Source organism: Rhinatrema bivittatum, chromosome 17, assembly GCF_901001135.1.
Source record: "Rhinatrema bivittatum chromosome 17, aRhiBiv1.1, whole genome shotgun sequence".
In the NCBI taxonomy this organism is placed as follows: Eukaryota; Metazoa; Chordata; class Amphibia; order Gymnophiona; family Rhinatrematidae; genus Rhinatrema; species Rhinatrema bivittatum.
In genome coordinates this window covers 37,640,308-37,658,684 of record NC_042631.1, presented here as the reverse complement: position 1 = coordinate 37,658,684, position 18,377 = coordinate 37,640,308, and the positions used below count along the sequence as shown (strand labels likewise).

Sequence of the window (18,377 nt, the reverse complement as noted above, 5' to 3'; positions counted from 1 at the left end):
GTGCTGTACGTCTGAGGCAAAGTCAATCTCCCACACTCACGCCCATGCGCAATCACATCCAAACGTGTCCGCCTCCCACAAGGCCTGCTTAGGCAGGCAACCATGCGTGCATGAACTCCGCAGGCAAGGCGGTCCGTGGCACGTAGCTCAAGAAGCTCGCTCGGCCTCCTGGGGGGGGGGGGGGGGGTGCAGCAGCTGCGACTTCTCTCTACCAAGGTCCCCCTGCTGCAGCTTTCAAGATTCTGGGACATACCGGTTGCCTTACTTACAATGCACAAAAAGATTTTCCAGGCTTTGTGGTGGGTCTGGCTAATTTGTGTTCTTTTCACTCTTCCCCTTCAGTTCTCAGCCTCTACCTGCCATTCTCTTTTCTTCCTTCAGTCACTGCTTTTGCCCTCTCACCTGCCTCCACTCTCCCAATTCACTTGTTACGCCTTTTCCCTTGCACTATTCTTCCTTCCCCCTCTCCTCTGTGTGCTGCCCGCCAGAATTTGCTCTTATCTTTTCTCCCCATGTGTCTCCCCCTCTTCTCATCTGTAGCCTCTCTTCTGGACACTTCCCTACCTCAAAAAAAAAAAAAACTAAACTAAAAAAAACCACACAAAAAAACCCCTTAAGACTACTTGCAGTTCTGCTTCCTTGCCACATGGTTCTGTTTACTATGAGGAAACCTATGGCATCAGTGGCAGGCCAGCACCCTGGCAGGAAGGAGTCAGCTGGGACAAACACGAGCCGCAGCGTCCTGCGACAAACTCTGCAGCTGCTGTGAGCCATGGACGCCGCCGTGAAGGAGCCTGCTCTGTACACGTGCCATCGCTGCACAATGAATAAAGCTCATGGAGCTCAAGCTATGTTTTTCCTGCTTATTATAATCAAGGAACTCACCAGGCCCCCCCCCCCCCCCATGCTGACATCAACAGGGCGAACCTCAGGCCGACCTTCAAAATGCATTTCTAAACTAACGTAACTGAGAAAGTAAACGAGTTGGAAAGTCAATGCAATAAGCAGGACTCAATGGCACATCTCCCTTCCCCAGAGGACATGAAAGGTGATACAGAGGATTGGGAGTAAAAATGTTTGAGGCAATTGTAATTTTGCACGGATTTCAACCAAAATCACAATTCCTTGACACCTTTTACTCTAGCCTGTGCCAAAATTTCAGGCAGATCTGTGCTGTAGTTGCCATGCGTAGAGATGGATGCACCCTTGAACAAGTGAAACGTGCTAGAAAAGGACGTCAATCCTCAAACTCCGATTTACGAATGAGCGTTAGACCGGACTGTCCTTTCATGTCCTCTGGGGAAGGGAGATGTGCCATCGAGTCCTGCTTATTGCATTGACTTTTCAGCTCGTTTACTTTCTCAGTTACTGTTCATTTAGAAATGCATTTTGAAGGTCGGTGAATGGTGCTGGCAAAAAAAAAAAAAAAAAAAAGACAGGCGACCTCTTATGAAGGGGTCATCGTTGCAGTGCAGATCCTGCACCTTTACTCCCCTCCTCCGACACCCATCATTCCCACATGCTCTGACTGGTCACAAGAGCCCGTTCCCAGGGGAGGGTGCCTTTACCTGTTCAGGTAAAATGAGAAGACGTTCTTCTCCACCAGCTTCTGGCTCATGATGTCATCAAAGACTGGTGGGGCCCCATCTACAGAGATGCGGGGATAGGCCATGCCCAGGATGCCATCAAACTTGGCAGCAATGAAAGTCACCCCAGGCTGCTTGATGGCCTCCCCAAAGAGCTGCTTCTGAACGTGGAGACTACCGATCTGCAGAAAGACACACCATGGACAGGGTCTCAGTCATAGGGGCGGGATATGCATGGTACCCACAAGTTCACCAGTGTGCAAGACTGGAAAAAAAAAACCAAGAGATCTCAGCTGAGATGCCCGGTGCCTAGGAGAAGGTCCTGTCTGTCTTCAGCAGCTGGGCCTAAGGGGGAGAAGAACTGCCACTGGCAAGTGGGGTAGGATCCAGGTGGGAAAGGAGCCTCTGCCATCAGTGAGAAACTGGAGAGACTAGAAGGGATTGCGGGGAAGAAAAGGAAAGAAAGTTAAAACAAAAAAAAAGCCACACACACACACACTAAGCAAAAAATATCTTTTTAAACGCTATAAAGAATATTTGTTTTCCCTGGCTTCTAAAAATGTGACTGATACTCTTAGAAAACTCGACAGGGAAACCAGAGGTACCTGTACAAAGAAGAAACCAGATCTGGGTCAGCCTGTCCCCTCTCCCCAGACAGACAGAGAGCGAGCCATAGGAGTGTTACACAGGAAGGGAGAAATGGGAACGGATTAGACAAAGCCCGTGATTTTGGTCATGTTGGGAAACTTCTACCACACACTAGTTGTCTCCTTACACAAACCAGCAGGCTGGGAACTAACAAAAAAAAAGTCCCTGCTCAGAAACAAATCCTACTGGGACTAGTGCTGTAGAGGGAAGGGGTCCTTGGGACTCACTGTCACAGTGTCCTCGCTCAGGTATCCAGATAAACTCCCAGTCCCATACTGGATTGAAAACTTAGTCCCATTCTGGATGTAGGTGCTGGACTTGGAGGAATCGTATTTGTGATGTATCACTGTGACAGATGGGAGAACAAGAGAGAGAGAGAAAAAATATGAGAGAAAGAGAAAGGAGAGAGTTAGTTCCTTATGATGTATACTCTACAAATACATCTCTCCATAACACCACATACTAATGACCTCTTCCAGCGAGGGTCCGTTTTCCTGCTCACAGGTCTCTGCTGTTTTACTTTCTATAATGTAACCTCTCTAATTTTTGTTATATGTAAACAGATGTGATGACCTGAATTGAATGTCGGTATATAAAAAACAAATAAATATACTTTATCACCCCTGAAAGCAGGCATGCTGCCCCATTACCCACTTTGGAGTTTCTCAGTTCACAAAATTTACAAGCCCCAGTTCCATCAATAAACACACAGTTTAAACAGGAAGCACCAATGCAGACAGTCACAGCCGGCAGCTCTCAGGGCACAATCAGACTACCAGCAAGAAGATTCCAGACACAGACAGGACTGCAAGCCAGGAAGTACTGCTGCAAGAATCCATCTGAGACAAATACGGTCTCTGAAATCAGGACTACACAGGACAGGACAGAGGAGCAGGGTCATGTCCGATCTGTGGTAGTGGCAATAGAACAGGTGCATACGCTGGGCCTTTTGTTTGCATTTACTCTCACATTTCATATTATGCTAAACTTGCAACTACGGTTCTCTAACATAAGTCAGTTGAAGGAAAAGATAAACGTATTGGTCCTAGTCAGATCTCTCCTGGCCAAAAGGATTTAAGGTAAAGTTACCAGCTGGCAGCAACAATACTCACAACAGGCAATGTCCGTCCAGGAGCACTTGACAGAGGGCACCCACAAGTTGGAAGAGCCCGTGTCAAAGACCACCTGGAATTTCTGTGGAGGAGTGCCGATGAAGATCTCACCGTAGTACTGCGCCTGGAATGGATCAACGAAAAAAAAGGGCAACGTTCACGGCACGAGGCAGAAGGAAAACGCCAGCCAGCCAGCGCTGTCCCTATAGCAGGAGTGAGCTCGTGATCAGAATACCGCCAACCTAATTCTGTCTCGTCATGAGATCCAGTGCAGGCTGCAGAAGGACAGGCTCTGGAGCGTTAGAAAGCCAGGACTGGGGGACATGGGATCTCTGGCATACAATCATGTTGAACCTAAGCAACTGGAATCAGGTACTGGGGGGGGGGGGGAGAAGAGAGATCTGCTCACTTTATTTTGGGGACATCACTGAATGGACTGCCCCATGGCGGCTGGCACTCATACCCGCCTTGCCTCAGGACAGTGCGTACGCCTCCTTTCCGAGCACAGTGTTATGGCTTCCAGTGCACAGCAATCAGAGCTACTCCAGTTTTTTTTTTGTTTTTTTTACTAAAAGCCCCATTAGATACCTTGGTTTCTTACTGCATCAGTACAGCCAAAACCTTATCTGGGGAAGGGTGCTACATTATGCTCGTAGCACAGGCTGGGACAGCCCAAAGCCTTTTTCCCCCAGTGAGAGTAACATTTTCTCAGCCACCAAATCTGATGTGCCCCTGCCTCTGGAAAGGAGCCAGAGAAGCAGCAGGCTCTATTCCAGAGAAAGCAGCTCCTGCTGGGGGAAGGAAGGGAAAAAGACTGGGTAGTTCTAGTCAGCAATACATTTTGGTGTTTTGCTAGACTGGCTAGCCAGGAGCCAGAGAAGGTTAAATTATTCTTACCGGATAATTTTTTTTCCCTCGAGTCCTGCTAGATCAGTCATCACGTACCGGATTTCCCTCCTCCATACTTGATGGACAGAGAAGACGTATATCCTTTGACCTCACTGTGGGCTATAAGGATCCACTGCCAGAGCACTAAGACTCAACAAATCCCCCTTAATAAAAATATTCAATAGTGCCCACAAAACCGATCTGCGTGAGACAAGAGGTAAGTCAATAGCAGAAGAACCGAAAATATAGTTAGGATACCGAGTGTGCTTTGCGTTCTTGCCCCCATTTTCGAATGCACTCTGGACTGGTCTAGCAGGACTCAAGGAAAGACAATTATCAGGTAAAAATAATTTTCCTTTTCTTCCTGTTAGACCAATCATGAATGGAAGATACAAAAGCTACTCCTTACTGGCACAGGTAACAGGGTCTTCCTAACACAAAGATGTCATCTGTCTTGGTTTGCACATCCAATCTTTAATGCCCGATGAAGAAGTGCAAGGATGACCAAGTAGCTGTTCTGCAGGTTTCCCCCAGGGAGGCTGAAGCTGGCCTGTGCCCAGAGTGCTGCTGGCACCTGCGTGCCTGATAGCAAATAGGCCATTGCCTCCTTGGTCCGGCTGGCTACAGTGGACCTGAAGGCCATCTCTCCTCTTCGGGGGAACACTAGACTGGACAAATAACTTGTCTGTTCCTAAAAGCATTCATTGTTTTTAAATCTACAGCAGGCCCTCACCAATGGAACGCTCTCCCTCCAGACCTTCGAATGGAACCGTGCCACTTGACTTTAACAACCAAAAACGTAAGACTTGGCTCTTCACCCAAGCTTTCCCCCGACACCTAATCTTTGCCTCTGTCTGTTTTTAACAGTCGAGCCCCTCTCCATTCTTCCCCCTCAGCGGAGTGTCCGCGAGGACTATCCCTTCAATTTACATGAAGCATTGCTTCCTCACCTACATTGTCCCCAGTTGCCTTCCACTTGTTTAAACTCCCCCCTCCATTTCCTCGATGTGATCCCCCAGACTGGTCTCACGGTTGACCTATGTACTTCACATCCATCTCAAATGCCTGCCCCCTGCTTTATTTCCACTCACTCTAGATATTAATTATACCAGCTCTATTATTTCTCCCAAGCAGTTGAACCAATTATATCCGTTGCACCAGTTTGTGCCAACCCTGGTTTTCCTCTGTTATTTATACGGCCTGCGAGCTAAGTTTTTACTGTTCTTGTTTTCCATTGTTCTATGTACAGCCTACGAGCAAAGTTAATGTTTACTGTAAACCAAGGCGATCTGTATCTCATACAGGAACTGCGGTATATAAAATCTAATAAATAAATAATTCAAAAGTATACGATGTACGTCTAATGGAAGCAGGCTCTTATCTTTTCCCTGACAAATCGCTATCGTCAAAGGCTGGAAGGGATACCAGCTGATTCATGCTGGAGGCAGATACTATCTTGAGCACGAAGGATGGAACCAGGCAAAAAAAAAAAAAATGGACTCCGAAGTGAATACTAAATAAGGATCCCTGCACGACAGGTCTTGCGGCTTCGAGATGCACCTTGCCCAGCAGATTGCTAACAAAAAAGGCAGTTTTCAGTGACACCTGCTTTCCTAGCTTGGAGGGTGGTTTGATCAAGGCTCTTAGCACTAATTCCAGGTCCCACTTGGATACTACTAGGCAAGACATGCTTTCCCAGTTTCAGAAGAGCATCCTATCTTTGGCGCCTTTGATTTGGCCCCTATAGTAAGAGAGAGAGTCCTTTATCCAATCCAGCAGGCAGAGAGTCAAATATCTGTGGAATGTCCATTCTCCAAGGAAAATAAGTTTTGCCTTGCTGGGTTAGACCAAAAAGGTACATCAAAGCCCAGCATCCTGGTTTTCAACAGTGGCCAATCCAGGTCACAAGTACCTGGCAGCATCCCTAAAGGTCAATAAATTCCATGCTGCTTATTCCAGGGACAAGCAGTGCATTTCCACAAGTCCAACTTATTAATGGTTTATGGACTTTTCTTCGGGGAACTTATCCAAGCCTTTTTTTAAACCCAGCTACACTAATGGCTTTTACCACATCCTCTGACAACAAATTACAGAGTTTAATTATGCATTCAGTAAAAAAAGTATTTTCTCCTATTTGTCTTAAATGTATTAGTAACTTCAATATGTGTCCCCTGGTCTTTGTACTTTGAAAGCATAAACATCAGATGCACATTTACCTGTTCCAATCCTCTATCATATCCCCCCTCAGCTGTCTCTTCTCCTAGCTGAAGAGTCCTAACCTCCTTAGCCTTTCATAGGGGAATCGTTCCATCCCAGTTATTTTGGTTGCCCTTCTCTGTACCTTTTCTAATTCTGCTGTGTGCTGAAATGCGGTGACCAGAACTGCACACAGTTTAAGGCGAGGTCACACCATGGAGCAATACAGAGGCATTATGACACCCTCTGTTTTATTTTCTATTCCTAGCATTCTATTTGCTTTCTTGGCTGCCGCCGCACTCTGGGCAGAGAATTTAAACGTATTATTCATGAAGACGCCTAAATATTTTTCCTGGGTGGTGACTGCCAGTGTGGAACCTTGCATCATTAGCTATAATTTGGGTTCCTCTTCCCTATGAGCATCACTTTGCACTTGTGCACATTAAATGCCATCTGTCTTTTAGATGCCCAGTCTGGCAAGGTCCTCTTACAACGTCTCACAATCCTCTTATGATTTATCAGCTTGGACAAATTTGCTGTCAATACAAAAGGATTCAAATCTCATTCATTATTCCCATCTCTAGATCATTTATAAATAGCTTAAACAGCAACAGTCCCAGTACATCCCTGGGGCTCTCCACTAGTCACCTTTCCCCAATGAAAAATATTGACTATTTAGTCCTACTTTCCGTTTTCTATCTTTTAACCAGTTCTCAATTTAGATAGAACTTTTTAAATTTCCTTAAGAGTCTTTGAGGAACTTTGCCAAATGTTTTCTAAATCTTTTTACATGTTCCTTTCACCCGCAGCCATGCTCAGGAGTCAGAAGTGTGGTGTTTGGGGCCAAGCAGGTCCCAGGTGTGGTAGGCTTGTTCTGCCCTGTGAGCGGGGAGCTCCAGGGGGAGCTGGGTTAATCCAGCTCCGCGCCCAAGGGAAGAGCAATAGTCCCCGACTGAGCCTGCACAAATGCTAAGGGTGGAACGCAGCCTGCGACCCTTAGGGGAGGTAAACCCTCTCACTCCTTCCTTTAGAGAGATTAGGGGGTAGCCCTGTTCTCACGTGCCAGGGGCTGGGGGGGGGGGGGGGGGTGTGCAGGAGAGCTGCATGGAGCAGTGGCAGGAAGCCTTTACCCTGGACCATCATGGCAATGCATAAAGCTTATGTAGCCATGTAAAAGCCCTCAGATCCTTAGGGTGTCGGAATTCTGGAGTATAGGTACCACCACAGAGGGGCAACTACTAAGCAGCCAAGGGTGGGAGTGGATCCTTCCCCCCCCCCCCCCCTTGGGCCACATAGTCACCCAGGACGGCATCCTGGTCCAGTGAAGAGTCTCCTCCAGGGTCCACTCGAGGACTCACAAGAAGGGGAGCTCTCAGAGGAGAAAAACTCCATCGAAGTTGGTCTATTTTGGAAAGAGAAGGGAGCGGCCCTCATTCCCAGCATGGTGTCAACCTTAGGGATGCCAGCTGCCACCCCTATAGATCCAGCTGAGGGAGATCCAGGGCATGAGAAAGCCACCTGGCGCCTTTCCGCTGCGTACCACCTTGAGGCGCATGGTCCTTACAGAACGGAACACTCTACAAGGGGCAGAGAATTGAATAAAATCGATCCCCTGCCACTGGAGGAAAAGAAATAATCTCCTTAGGATTTCATGGATCAATTCCCTGCTGTCGACAGTAACATGGAAAATGACGATTCCTGGGAGGGGGAAAAATCAGCAATGAAAGATCTTCAAGACAGGAAAACAGAGGAAATGATTAAGCAGGCCTTTGTGACAAGCTCAACGGCAATACAGGCCTCTCCCTGCAGAGGCTTATGTGGCCCAGGCTGCCCTGCGTTGGATTCAGCAGCTCCCGGACAGCATGGACACAACCCATCTGAAGCCAGCCACAGCATATACCACCGCGGTGAGTAACACTCCCTGTGCTCCACAATATTACTCTGCAGCTGTGGCAAGACTTAAAAAACAGCTGTTCCACTCTGCTTCAGGCCAGCTGTGCCAACTTCCTTCCCAAGGAATGGCCCTGTGGTTACTCACCAGTTCCAGGGCTGCTGCTGTCAGCTGCTTCCTCTAGCTTAGGCTCTTTATTTCCCCCCCCCCCCTCCTTTGCTGCAGATCCAATCAAAGGGTCCAGGGAGGAGAAGGGGAAGAGAGAGCGCGAGACCGTAGTCCTTTTATTTAATTTTTGTTTGGCTCCCCTCCTCGGTTCCCCTTACTGTCAGGGGAACTGTTCCCTGGGGATTCCACAGACCTCAGGGTACAGGGATAACCCCCAAGGGCTCAACTAGGATAGACCTGGGAAAAGCAATCCCCTACTGTCCCAGGAGCAACAAGGGTTCTACCAGGCTGGGGCCAAACCTAGGCTCTGGGACCGGACGTCCTCAAGTGTCCTCAGTTGCCATGACTACAGCTCTTTTATAGCCCGGAGTGAGATCATTAAAAAAATAAATAAAGTGGTGTGTCCTCTGTCTCCATCAGCTCTGGAGGACGGAAATCCAATTCGTGATGACTGGTCTAGCAGGAAGAAAAGAAATATATGGTTGCGTGCAGAGATTCTCGGTCCTGGTCCTCGGGATTTACTGGCCAAGTCTATTTTTCAGGATATCCAGATTGAATATTCATGAGATATTTACAGCGTGTGCAGATCTCTCATGCACATTTAATGGGGATATCCTGAAAAATCAGACTGGCCGGTAGATCGTGAGGACCAGGGCTCAGAACAAATTGGTCAAGGAGGTCGCAACAGTATACAAAAGGTGCTGATTCAGCCATAGAGCATCCACTGCACAAACAGCAGCTAAAGGTGCCAGCTCAGCCAGAAGCAACTTCAAACATGCAAGGAAAACACTTCGTTTTCTGCGTGAACACAATCTTACACAGGTAAGGTGCTTGTGGATGGGCACAGGCCCGTCTCGCTCTGCCAGTGCGCTCTGAGTCAGCAGAAGTCGGAGGCAGAGCTCCGCAATGCAGAAGTCAGCAGCACACACTTCTTGCCAGGCCCTGCTGCTGGGAGGCACCTCCTTCCATGGCATCGTTGCAAGATGGGCCCAGCTGCTCCAACAGCAGCTTTACATCCAGAAACAGCAGCACCAGATTACAAGGCAGGGGTACAGCTGGAGGCAAAATTGACAGACATTCTGGGAGTGCATTTAGACATTACTAGAGGAATGCCCATCAGAAGCGTCGGGATTTAAGAGTCCGATTGGACAGGTTACTCCTTGGAGTATTCCATTTCCAAAGGGGGAGGGGTATGTGGATGTGTATCTACTTAATCCCCCCCCCCCCCCAAACACTCTCAGTCCTTTCTACTCTCCCCCACCTCATCCACATTTCCTTCAGTAGCACCTCCAGGTCTAAACCAGACCCCCAAAATTCCTCCTTGGCTTCAGTCACCTTCCCATTTCCCCAACTGTCAATTTCCTTTTCAGCAACTCATTCCCTTATCTCAGCAGAATGAGTTGATAGTCTTTCTCTCTCTATCCTTTGCGGACCTCTGATGTCCACCCTATCCCCTCCCCTGCAACCCTGTCAACATAAAAGATCCCCTCCCCTGCAAAGTAAACGGATGGCAACAAGGAAGGGGAACGAGTCAGTGTCCCGTCCCCCCGTGCACAGAAGTCCTTCACCCCCACATCCGCAAGCCCAGAGGGTTCAGTGCCAAAGGCTGTAAGCATGCAGGCCATGGAGATACAGCTCCCATGCTCACCAGTGTCCATGTGCAGCGCAGCCAGAATCCTCAGGTTCAGGGGGTTGTTGGAGAAAGGATCAGATTTCTAAAGGTCACCAAGAGGGCAGATGGGATTACTAACGGAGATGCGGGCAGGATGGTAGCAACATTTTCCCCGCCCTACCCCCCAGATTTCTGTCATCCTAGGAACAAAACCTAGTAGGCCTGGGTCCTGCCTCCCACTCTCTCAGGTGAAGCCTCAAAAACCATCCTAATTTTAGACTTACAGTACGTGTGAAGTTGCTTTAAAAATAAAAAAAAAAACAAAGCTGGGACTGAGCCACTGGCTAGCAGCGTGGATGCCTGGATCAGTGGTGGGCAAACTAATACCTGATGGCCACATTGGGTGTTCCAGTCTAGGTGGGAGGGTGCATTGAGGGTCCCACCAACTCGCCTCACCGCTCCCCACAAGCTTCAGACTGAGCAGCATGGGGGCAGGGAAGAAGTATGTGAGCCTGAAGCTCTGTGCTGAGGATTTGGGGGGGGGGGGGGGATCTGAGAGGTGGTGACATTTCCAGGCAGAAGGGACAGGCTCTTACTGCTGCAAGCCGGAAACCGTAGGCTGTAGTTTGTGCACCTCTGGCCAGGCTAGTCAGGGAGAGACTATAAACACTCTTTTTACGATAGTCTGCTTTTTATTAGGGTGAAATTAGGTGTTACCTGCTAATTTTCTTTCCTCGAGTGCCGATAGACCAGTCCAGCAAGAAACTTGCCCTCTGCCTCCTACCAGCAGATGGAGGCAGAGGGCAAGTTTCTAGGTCCGACACTGTCCCTCTATATAACCTAATGTAGCAGGGAACACGTCAGGAGTCTCTTGCTCAAGCTGATGTGCGAACTCCCTTTGGATATCCAGAGCTAATTTAAATGCCACATATATGCTCAAATTAGTGTTGGATATATATACACACACATTTATTTGAAAGAAAGGACTGGTCCAGTGTCCACTCCTCTCCCTCCCGAGGACATGTGCGTGTGGATATTTTTTCGCCCCCAATAACCTTCCCTCTATGTGAATATGTATCTAAAGTAAGATCTTTTCTTTTCTCCTCTCTCAGGCAGGTACTAGACTGGTCTGTCGAGACTCAAGGAAAGGAAAATTAGCAGGTAAAATATAATTTCACCTTCCCCATCATCCTGCAGAGCAGTCCAGAGAATTGGGATGTACCTATCCCGGGTAAGAGTATCCCAGAGCTGCTTCCAGGACCCCATAGCAAATGCTGTATCCTTTTCCTGATCGTTCAGCCTATAATGCTTCGTCAATGAGTTCAGCAGCACCCACGTGGCTGCATTGCAAATGTCCTCAGGTGTCCCTGGTCCAAATTCTGCCCAGGCTGCAGCTGCACTCTTGCGGCGTGTGCTCTGAGTCCCTCCGGTACTCTTTTCCCTTTTACTAAAGCTGTTGCTATAACTTCCGCCATGCAATGGACGCTTTGGAGGCCACTACCTTTTCAGGCCCCTGCAAACACCACAAAAATTCTGTCCAACTTTCTGAATTGACCGGTCACCTCTCAGTATTTTAGAAGAATTATTCTAACATCCAGCAGTCGGATCTTTCTTCCTGCCTAGACAGGCCCCCTTTTCTGAAGCCTGGTAGGGAAACTACTTGATTCATGTGGAAATCTGACACAATCTTCGGCAGAAAGGAGGGGACTGGCCTAACTGTAAGGAGAGAGATGGATTTCTGCATGACAAAGCTTGCAGCTCTCAGATGCTTCTTGCTGAACAGACAGCTACTAAGAATGCTAGTAGCTTTCTTGATTTATTCAAATTGTGCCCGAGCCAGATTTAAGGTCCCATGGTGGTACCTGCAGCTTCCACACATCTGTCTTGCTCCTCTGAAGAAGCAGACGTCATCTGGGTGTGTCACCAGACAGGAGCTCTTGACCTGCTCCCTATAGCATGCTATTGCCGAGATTTGAACTCTGACAGTTCACTGCTAAGCCTTTTCCCAATCCATCCTGTATGAACTGCAACGCTGTGGGCACATCTGCCTTGTGCAGCCTTGTATTCATCTAGGCACACCATCTTTCAAAGATCTTCCAGATTCTTCGGCAAGTGAGATCGAGCTCTTTCTTGCCTTTAGTAGCGTTGCTATGGCATGTCTTGATTATCCTCTCTTGCCAAGATTCCTCTTCTCAAGATCCAGGCCAAAAGAGAATGGATTTGCATCCTTCATGACCACTGGGTCCTGTTTTAGCAGGTCCCATTGCTGGGCTGAATCTCAATTGTTCTCCTATGCTGAGCCTGACCAGGTCCGTGTACCACAGGCATTTCAACCTGTCTGGAGCCACAGCTACCACTTTCCTTGGATGGTCTGTGATCCTTACCACCCTGGCATTTATTGGCTAGGGTGGAAATACATAAACACTGTTTCTCATCAAGCCAGGCCTGTAATAGTGCATCAAATCCACTGGATTTTGAATCCTGTCTTCAGCTGGGAACAAATTTTGTCTTGGCGGTTCTGTGGGTTGCCCCATCTGGCTATTTGATTAAAGGCTCCAATAGATGCTAGTCCCAGGAAAATGGGAACTAACAGCTTAGGAAATCTGCTGGCAGGTTGTCCACTTTCGCTATGTGCGCTGTGGAGAGGTCCTGTAGATGTATTCGTTTTAAATGTATGGTATTACTAGGTAATACACTGCATGCAAAACTGGCCTCTACACCACCACTAACACCTCACCTCGACCTATTAGGTGGCCATCCTATAGGGATATAAATACTTAACTACGATGAGGGCCTTGTGATAATACCTATGTGAAGTGGAACTTACAAATGTCCTTTTGATAACACGTGTTAAGTTTTCTTTGATGTGAGCGAGAAGGATTAATTTTATGGAGGTGAGTTGGCCTCATACCAATGGTACAAAACTTTGTACCATTGGTATGAGGCCAATGGTACAAAGCCAATGGTACAAAATTGGCCTCATACCATTGGTATGAGGCCAATGGTACAAAATGGTATTATGGTTCTCAATAATATTTGCCGATATAAGTCCCATACCCGTGCCTTGAAAGCTGGCTGGCCACTCTTCCAGTGAAAACTCCACCTCAGAAGGCTGGGTTCATCAAACCAGGAGAAAAAAAAAAAAAAAAAAAAGTGGTATGCAGGGCGAGTCGTACGAACAGCACAGTGCACCTTGGTGAAGATTTGGAATGAGGAAGGTCTCAGAAAGATGAAATTTCCATTATGTTCTCTCAGCCTAGCTTGGGGAGCAATACCTTATGCCTTCGTTAAGCTGGCATTTAAAGGGAGGCACACTAATTTGCATGCAGAGTTTTACAGCAGTTTGTGGGCACATTTTTTTTTTACATGTGGAACTTCCTTACTGCATAAAGTGCGCACGTCAAAAATGTGCAAACATTAGCAGGTAAAAAAAAAAAACACACACACACACACAAACACCTTACAGAGCGGCACCTTCTTATACGGAGGCCTCTGCGAGGCACTTAAGGACTTGGCCAAGTCTCAAGCAGTCACACTCAAATGTTACCACCTTGAATCTTATCAGCCGAGCCTCAGTTCCACCTTAACTGTGTTTTAACAAATTCCATGGAATGTTAGAGGGAGTGAAGTGCAATGAGCAGTAACAGCAATAAGCTGAGGCATGGGGAGAGGGGAGGGGGAGGAGGAGGAGCCATTGCCCCTCCCCCTTCAGGCTATGGGTGGTCACTAAACAGGGCTGCTAACATGGTGGGAGGAGAGAGGCAAGTATTTGAGGCCCAGTGCAAGGGAGGACACCACTCACACAGCACTTCCAGGGAACACGTTTACTGCCACTGAGCGAGCAGAGATGCAGGTCTGAGATTATTGCTGTATGGAACGGCCGATCAGGGTTTATTCTAATAAAGTTACTAAATAAATAATCGAGAGACGTTCCTGTTCTTCCACCTTCTATCTGAAGCTCCAGCTGGCTTGCATGTTACCTGTCTCAGAGGCATGGGAGGGACTGAATCGTGGAGCCTCAGGCCAGCCCATCCGGTTCCCTCCATTCCGAGTGGTACCAGAGGGTGCTGGTCCGACTGCATATTAAACATTTATGAACTGGATGTAGGCCGTCATGTAGTTTTATTGCAGTTATATGCCGCACAATATTTTGCACTGGTTTGACCAGAAAAAGCGTTTTGTTTTTTTTTTTTAATTAATTCAGCGAGGATTTTAAGAGGCTGTGCATTTCTGGAATATTACTGCCATTAAACTGCACGGCCCTTAACACCGAGGACTTATTGTCCTGAGGTGCCCTGATAGGTACAACATTTGCCTTTCGAGGCTTATGACAACGACATTCTGGCGTTTTACGCTAAGCAAAGCAGGGAGCTGCGGTGGCAGGCGTGCCGTCACTTACATCCAAGTAGTTACTCAGAGCCTCTGGAGTGGGGTCCCCACCGGTGGGAAAGCCCAGGACGTACTTCTGATTCTCGGCCTTCCTTAGGAAATCCTCCAGACTGGCTGTTTGGCTGAAAGTGCGTCGGATCGAGGTGAACTTTGTCAGGGGGATCCTGTTGGAAAAACATCACAAGTCAGGCCCGGTGAAAGCCAGATAACCCCCAGTGTCTTACGCCACCCAAAAAACAAAATCGCTAAGCATTGGGGGAGGGGGGGGGGGAAGGAGAGAAAGGTAAGGGAGGAGGGCTGGGATCCTATGGTTATGCTTAGGGCTCCATTTTGCCTAGAAGGAGGCCTTGCTTTGCCTCTCGGCCCAGACTCCTGGTCCTCATGCTGGGAGTACTTCAGCCTTCAGACTACAGAGGAAGAACAAACATCTTTTACAGTTATACTAACTCAGAGGAGGAGCAGGAATAGAAGCTACATTGCAAGGAGAAATTTCAAATCACTTGATAGGGCCAACATCCTTGGCCTGTTGATGGGCAGAGAAGCAGGAGAAAGGAGAACAACTGGGGCCGTGCATGGCGGCTCCCTAAAAAGAGCTGGAGGAGGAAGGCGCGAGGGTCCCTAATGAGAACGAGAGACTCTTATTGCCTGCTGTACTCTTTAGCACTGCAAAGTGCGGGAACAGGAGACCGTACACGGGCCGGACACACACAAAGCTACGCAGAGCAGAGTACTGCTGGAGACATATTACCATGGCCTGAAATCAGTCTCCCCCAGGGCAAGGTGCTGCACACCTAGGTGGGCAATCGCCTTCCTGGGACAGACTGCCCACACCCTTTGTCTGCTGGCCAAGAAATGGGAAACTGGCATGGACCATGAGAATTTTGGCAACGTGCGAGTGGCGGTACCAACTGATGACTGAGATCGGGAATATATCCAGGGTGAGGGGCTAGAGATGAGACCATCATGAAAAACAGCTTCGCTGTACTGTTAACACGCCAGGGATCTCTCAATGGGCTACTCTCAGGCTTGATGAAACAAAGCTTACAGTGCAGGTCAGAAAGGCTTCCTGAGACATTCAAAAGGATCTGCTTTGATACAGCCGTGGCTGAGAACCATTGCTGGAGAGAATAAGAGAGCTAGGGTACACAGAGTACTGTACAAAAGTAATTCACATAGCTACAATGACCCTACCCCAACGAGCTTGCAGTGGAAGCTGGAGGTTACACATCTTGCTCAGGGTCAGAGTGGAGCGTCCCACCATCCAGGTCGTATCCCTAACTACTCCACTGCCAACCCAAAGCCAGAAATTGCTCCCAGAATCATGTCTAAAAGGGAATGCTGTCTCTCCCATACTCTCCGACCCTCCCTGCACAAGGGTTTGTGACATTTTTGGCCGAGATCCCTTCCTTGCACAGCAGCAGCGTCCTATCCCTCACAGCTTAGCCTGCAGAGGTGCTTCAGCAGGTCAGGTCTTACCCTACCATTCATATCTTCCTTCCTTTCCCTAAGATGTCACCCGGGGCAGCAAGACAACCTGTAGAGACACGCTTATACAGCCTAACTGGCTGCAGTCCAGAAGTCTCCTTTACAGATTAAAGTAAACAGGGATTCCCCAGGCAGCTCTTCGAATCTCGGGCTCGCATGAAGGTGAGCTGTGCACCTGGAGCCTCTTACGGGATCACCATAACAACCCTTCTCTTATCCTACAGCACCGCAACATGGTGAGAAGCAGTCAGGTGCAATATGACCCTGCCCTAGAGAGCTTACGAGAGCCAAAAGGGAATAAAGCCACTCGCCCAAGAGCACAGGGAGTATCAGTGGAAGAAATGGCATGTGAACTCATTTCTAGTCCCCAGCTCGAACCACGGTGCCACTCATCCTCCTGCACCCAGAGCCTCTTCAAATAGCCACCTCTCCATGAGCTGGCTAAAGGCAGAAAGGGCCCACAGGCAACAGAGGAGAGGAGATGATCTCTCCCCTCCAAGTCGTGGCACCTGGAAGAGTAAGGAAAGGAAAGTCAGCCGGGGCCTGCAGCAGCCCCGCCCCTCGCACAGGTTTCCATGGTAACAGGAAGCCTTCCACGCAGATGTTCTCTTCGTCTTCAGGCCCTGCTAGATGAGAGACGAGATGAGGGACGTTCCGGCGCCTGGAAGATTTTGCACCGTTGTCTGTACCTAAATCCGGACCCTGCCAGCCAACGAAACGGAGACGATGCTGATAGAGGAGGGAAGAGCGGGGGTGGGGGGGCCCCCCCCCTCCAAATACAGCTCCACTACCCACTTAAGCCCAAGCTGGAGATGTATTAGCCTTTGGGGGTCCAGTAGGTTGCATTTAATAGAGGGGGTGGGTCTTAGAGGGAGGATACATGTTTGCAGTCTGTTTCACTCCATTATTTTTCATAGGTTCCCCAAGAATATTCAGAAAAGAAAAAAAAAACAAACCAAAAAACAAAGTGCCAATCAAAACGTTTTTGAAGCTATGGAAAAAAATGTTTTCCTTTCTTGCTTGCTTTTTTTTTTTGTTTGGCTTTTATTCTTATTTTTTTTCTATTTAGTTAAATGTTTACATTTTTCTTTTACATTTTTGGTTCTTCTGAACTTTCGGTACCAAGTACCAAATTTTAAGTGTCCAAGTGACCCAGCTCCTGGGATGTTTTCAGTGCAGCAGCAGCTGGACCGGCAGTGTACACCGATGATTACAGCCATCTTCTGTGAACCCTGGAGACCTCACTTCCATACCACATGACCAGGACAGGAAGGCATTTCTGCACGACATGAGGGAAGCCACAGAGTATCAGATAAAGATACCACAAGCAGCAGCAGCCTCGTGCACACCGGAATGAATCCATTACATTTCTACGCGCCTGTAGCAGCTCTGCGCTCCTGGAAAGCAGGCAGCACGGTATTACCGGAGGGAGATTTTGTTTTAACCAATCTGATCCTGTGTTGAGTGACCACGGAATTGGACCAGGGTCAGCAATGAACACAGCTTACGATGCCATCACGTTCCCAGGAGAAATCAGACAGAGCAGCCCAGCGCTGGGCCTCAAGGTGGCTTCCTGGGTTAGAAACTGGAGCTCATGCCACAGAAACAGAGGTTGCTAGCAACGTGCCTCAGGGAATTGGTCCTGGGGCTGGCTCAGATTACTATTTTGAGTGATACTGCAGAGGGGGAGGTGTTATCTTTTTTGCAAATAACATTTACGATCCCAAGGACCTGGGCACACCTAAAGAAATAAGGCTGTAATGGAAGAAAGCCTGAAGTGGGGGTTGAGTGCTTGGCAGTGAAGTTTCATTCATTTGGAGTGCAGAATTGCAAGGACTTAGTACACAAGAGGGGGATAGGTGACACGGTGGGGGTGAGATACTGATGTTCACCAAGAAGGAGAAAGACCCTGGGATGATCATACTCTGTGTACCAGAAGTCCTGTAAACTGCAACTCAAAAAAAAGACAGAAATATGTGTAGATCCAAGCAAAAAGCAGTGATACCTTAAAAACGAACCCTTATTTAAGAACGTGCCATGCTGGGTCAGACCAAGAGTCCATCAAGCCCAGCATCTTGTTTCCAACGGTGGCCAATCCAGGCCACAAGAACCTGGCAAGTACCCAAACACTAAGAAGTGTTTTTGACATTTTGTTGTGCCAGTGCCTTAGATCTGTATGCATTTCAATAAGGATTCCCCTCTGCCCCCACCATCAATACATTATACTCCACCCCTTTCAAGGCAAAACATTTTAATGGGTGGCAAAGACACAGGAATCCAAAAAAACAAAACTGAAATCCACTTGGATACGTCTCCAACTCCTTGTGTCAATACTTGGTGGAAGCACCTTTGGCAACCATTTCCTCTCCAAACCTCTTGGCTGGGTCTCCACCAACTTTGCA

General features: G+C 48.2%; 1 protein-coding gene across 1 annotated transcript in view; it reads right to left on the bottom strand.

Annotated features, from left to right (window-relative positions):
- Positions 1-18,377, bottom strand: part of CTSD (cathepsin D) — a 48,795-nt gene that overhangs the window by 12,548 nt on the left and 17,870 nt on the right. The window contains exons 2-5 of the mRNA XM_029582475.1: positions 14,501-14,654; positions 3,347-3,470; positions 2,462-2,580; positions 1,569-1,768 (exon numbers count right to left, since the gene is read on the bottom strand). Of these exons, the coding sequence (XP_029438335.1) occupies positions 1,569-1,768; positions 2,462-2,580; positions 3,347-3,470; positions 14,501-14,654 (597 nt within the window). The remainder of the gene's footprint in view (positions 1-1,568; positions 1,769-2,461; positions 2,581-3,346; positions 3,471-14,500; positions 14,655-18,377) is intronic.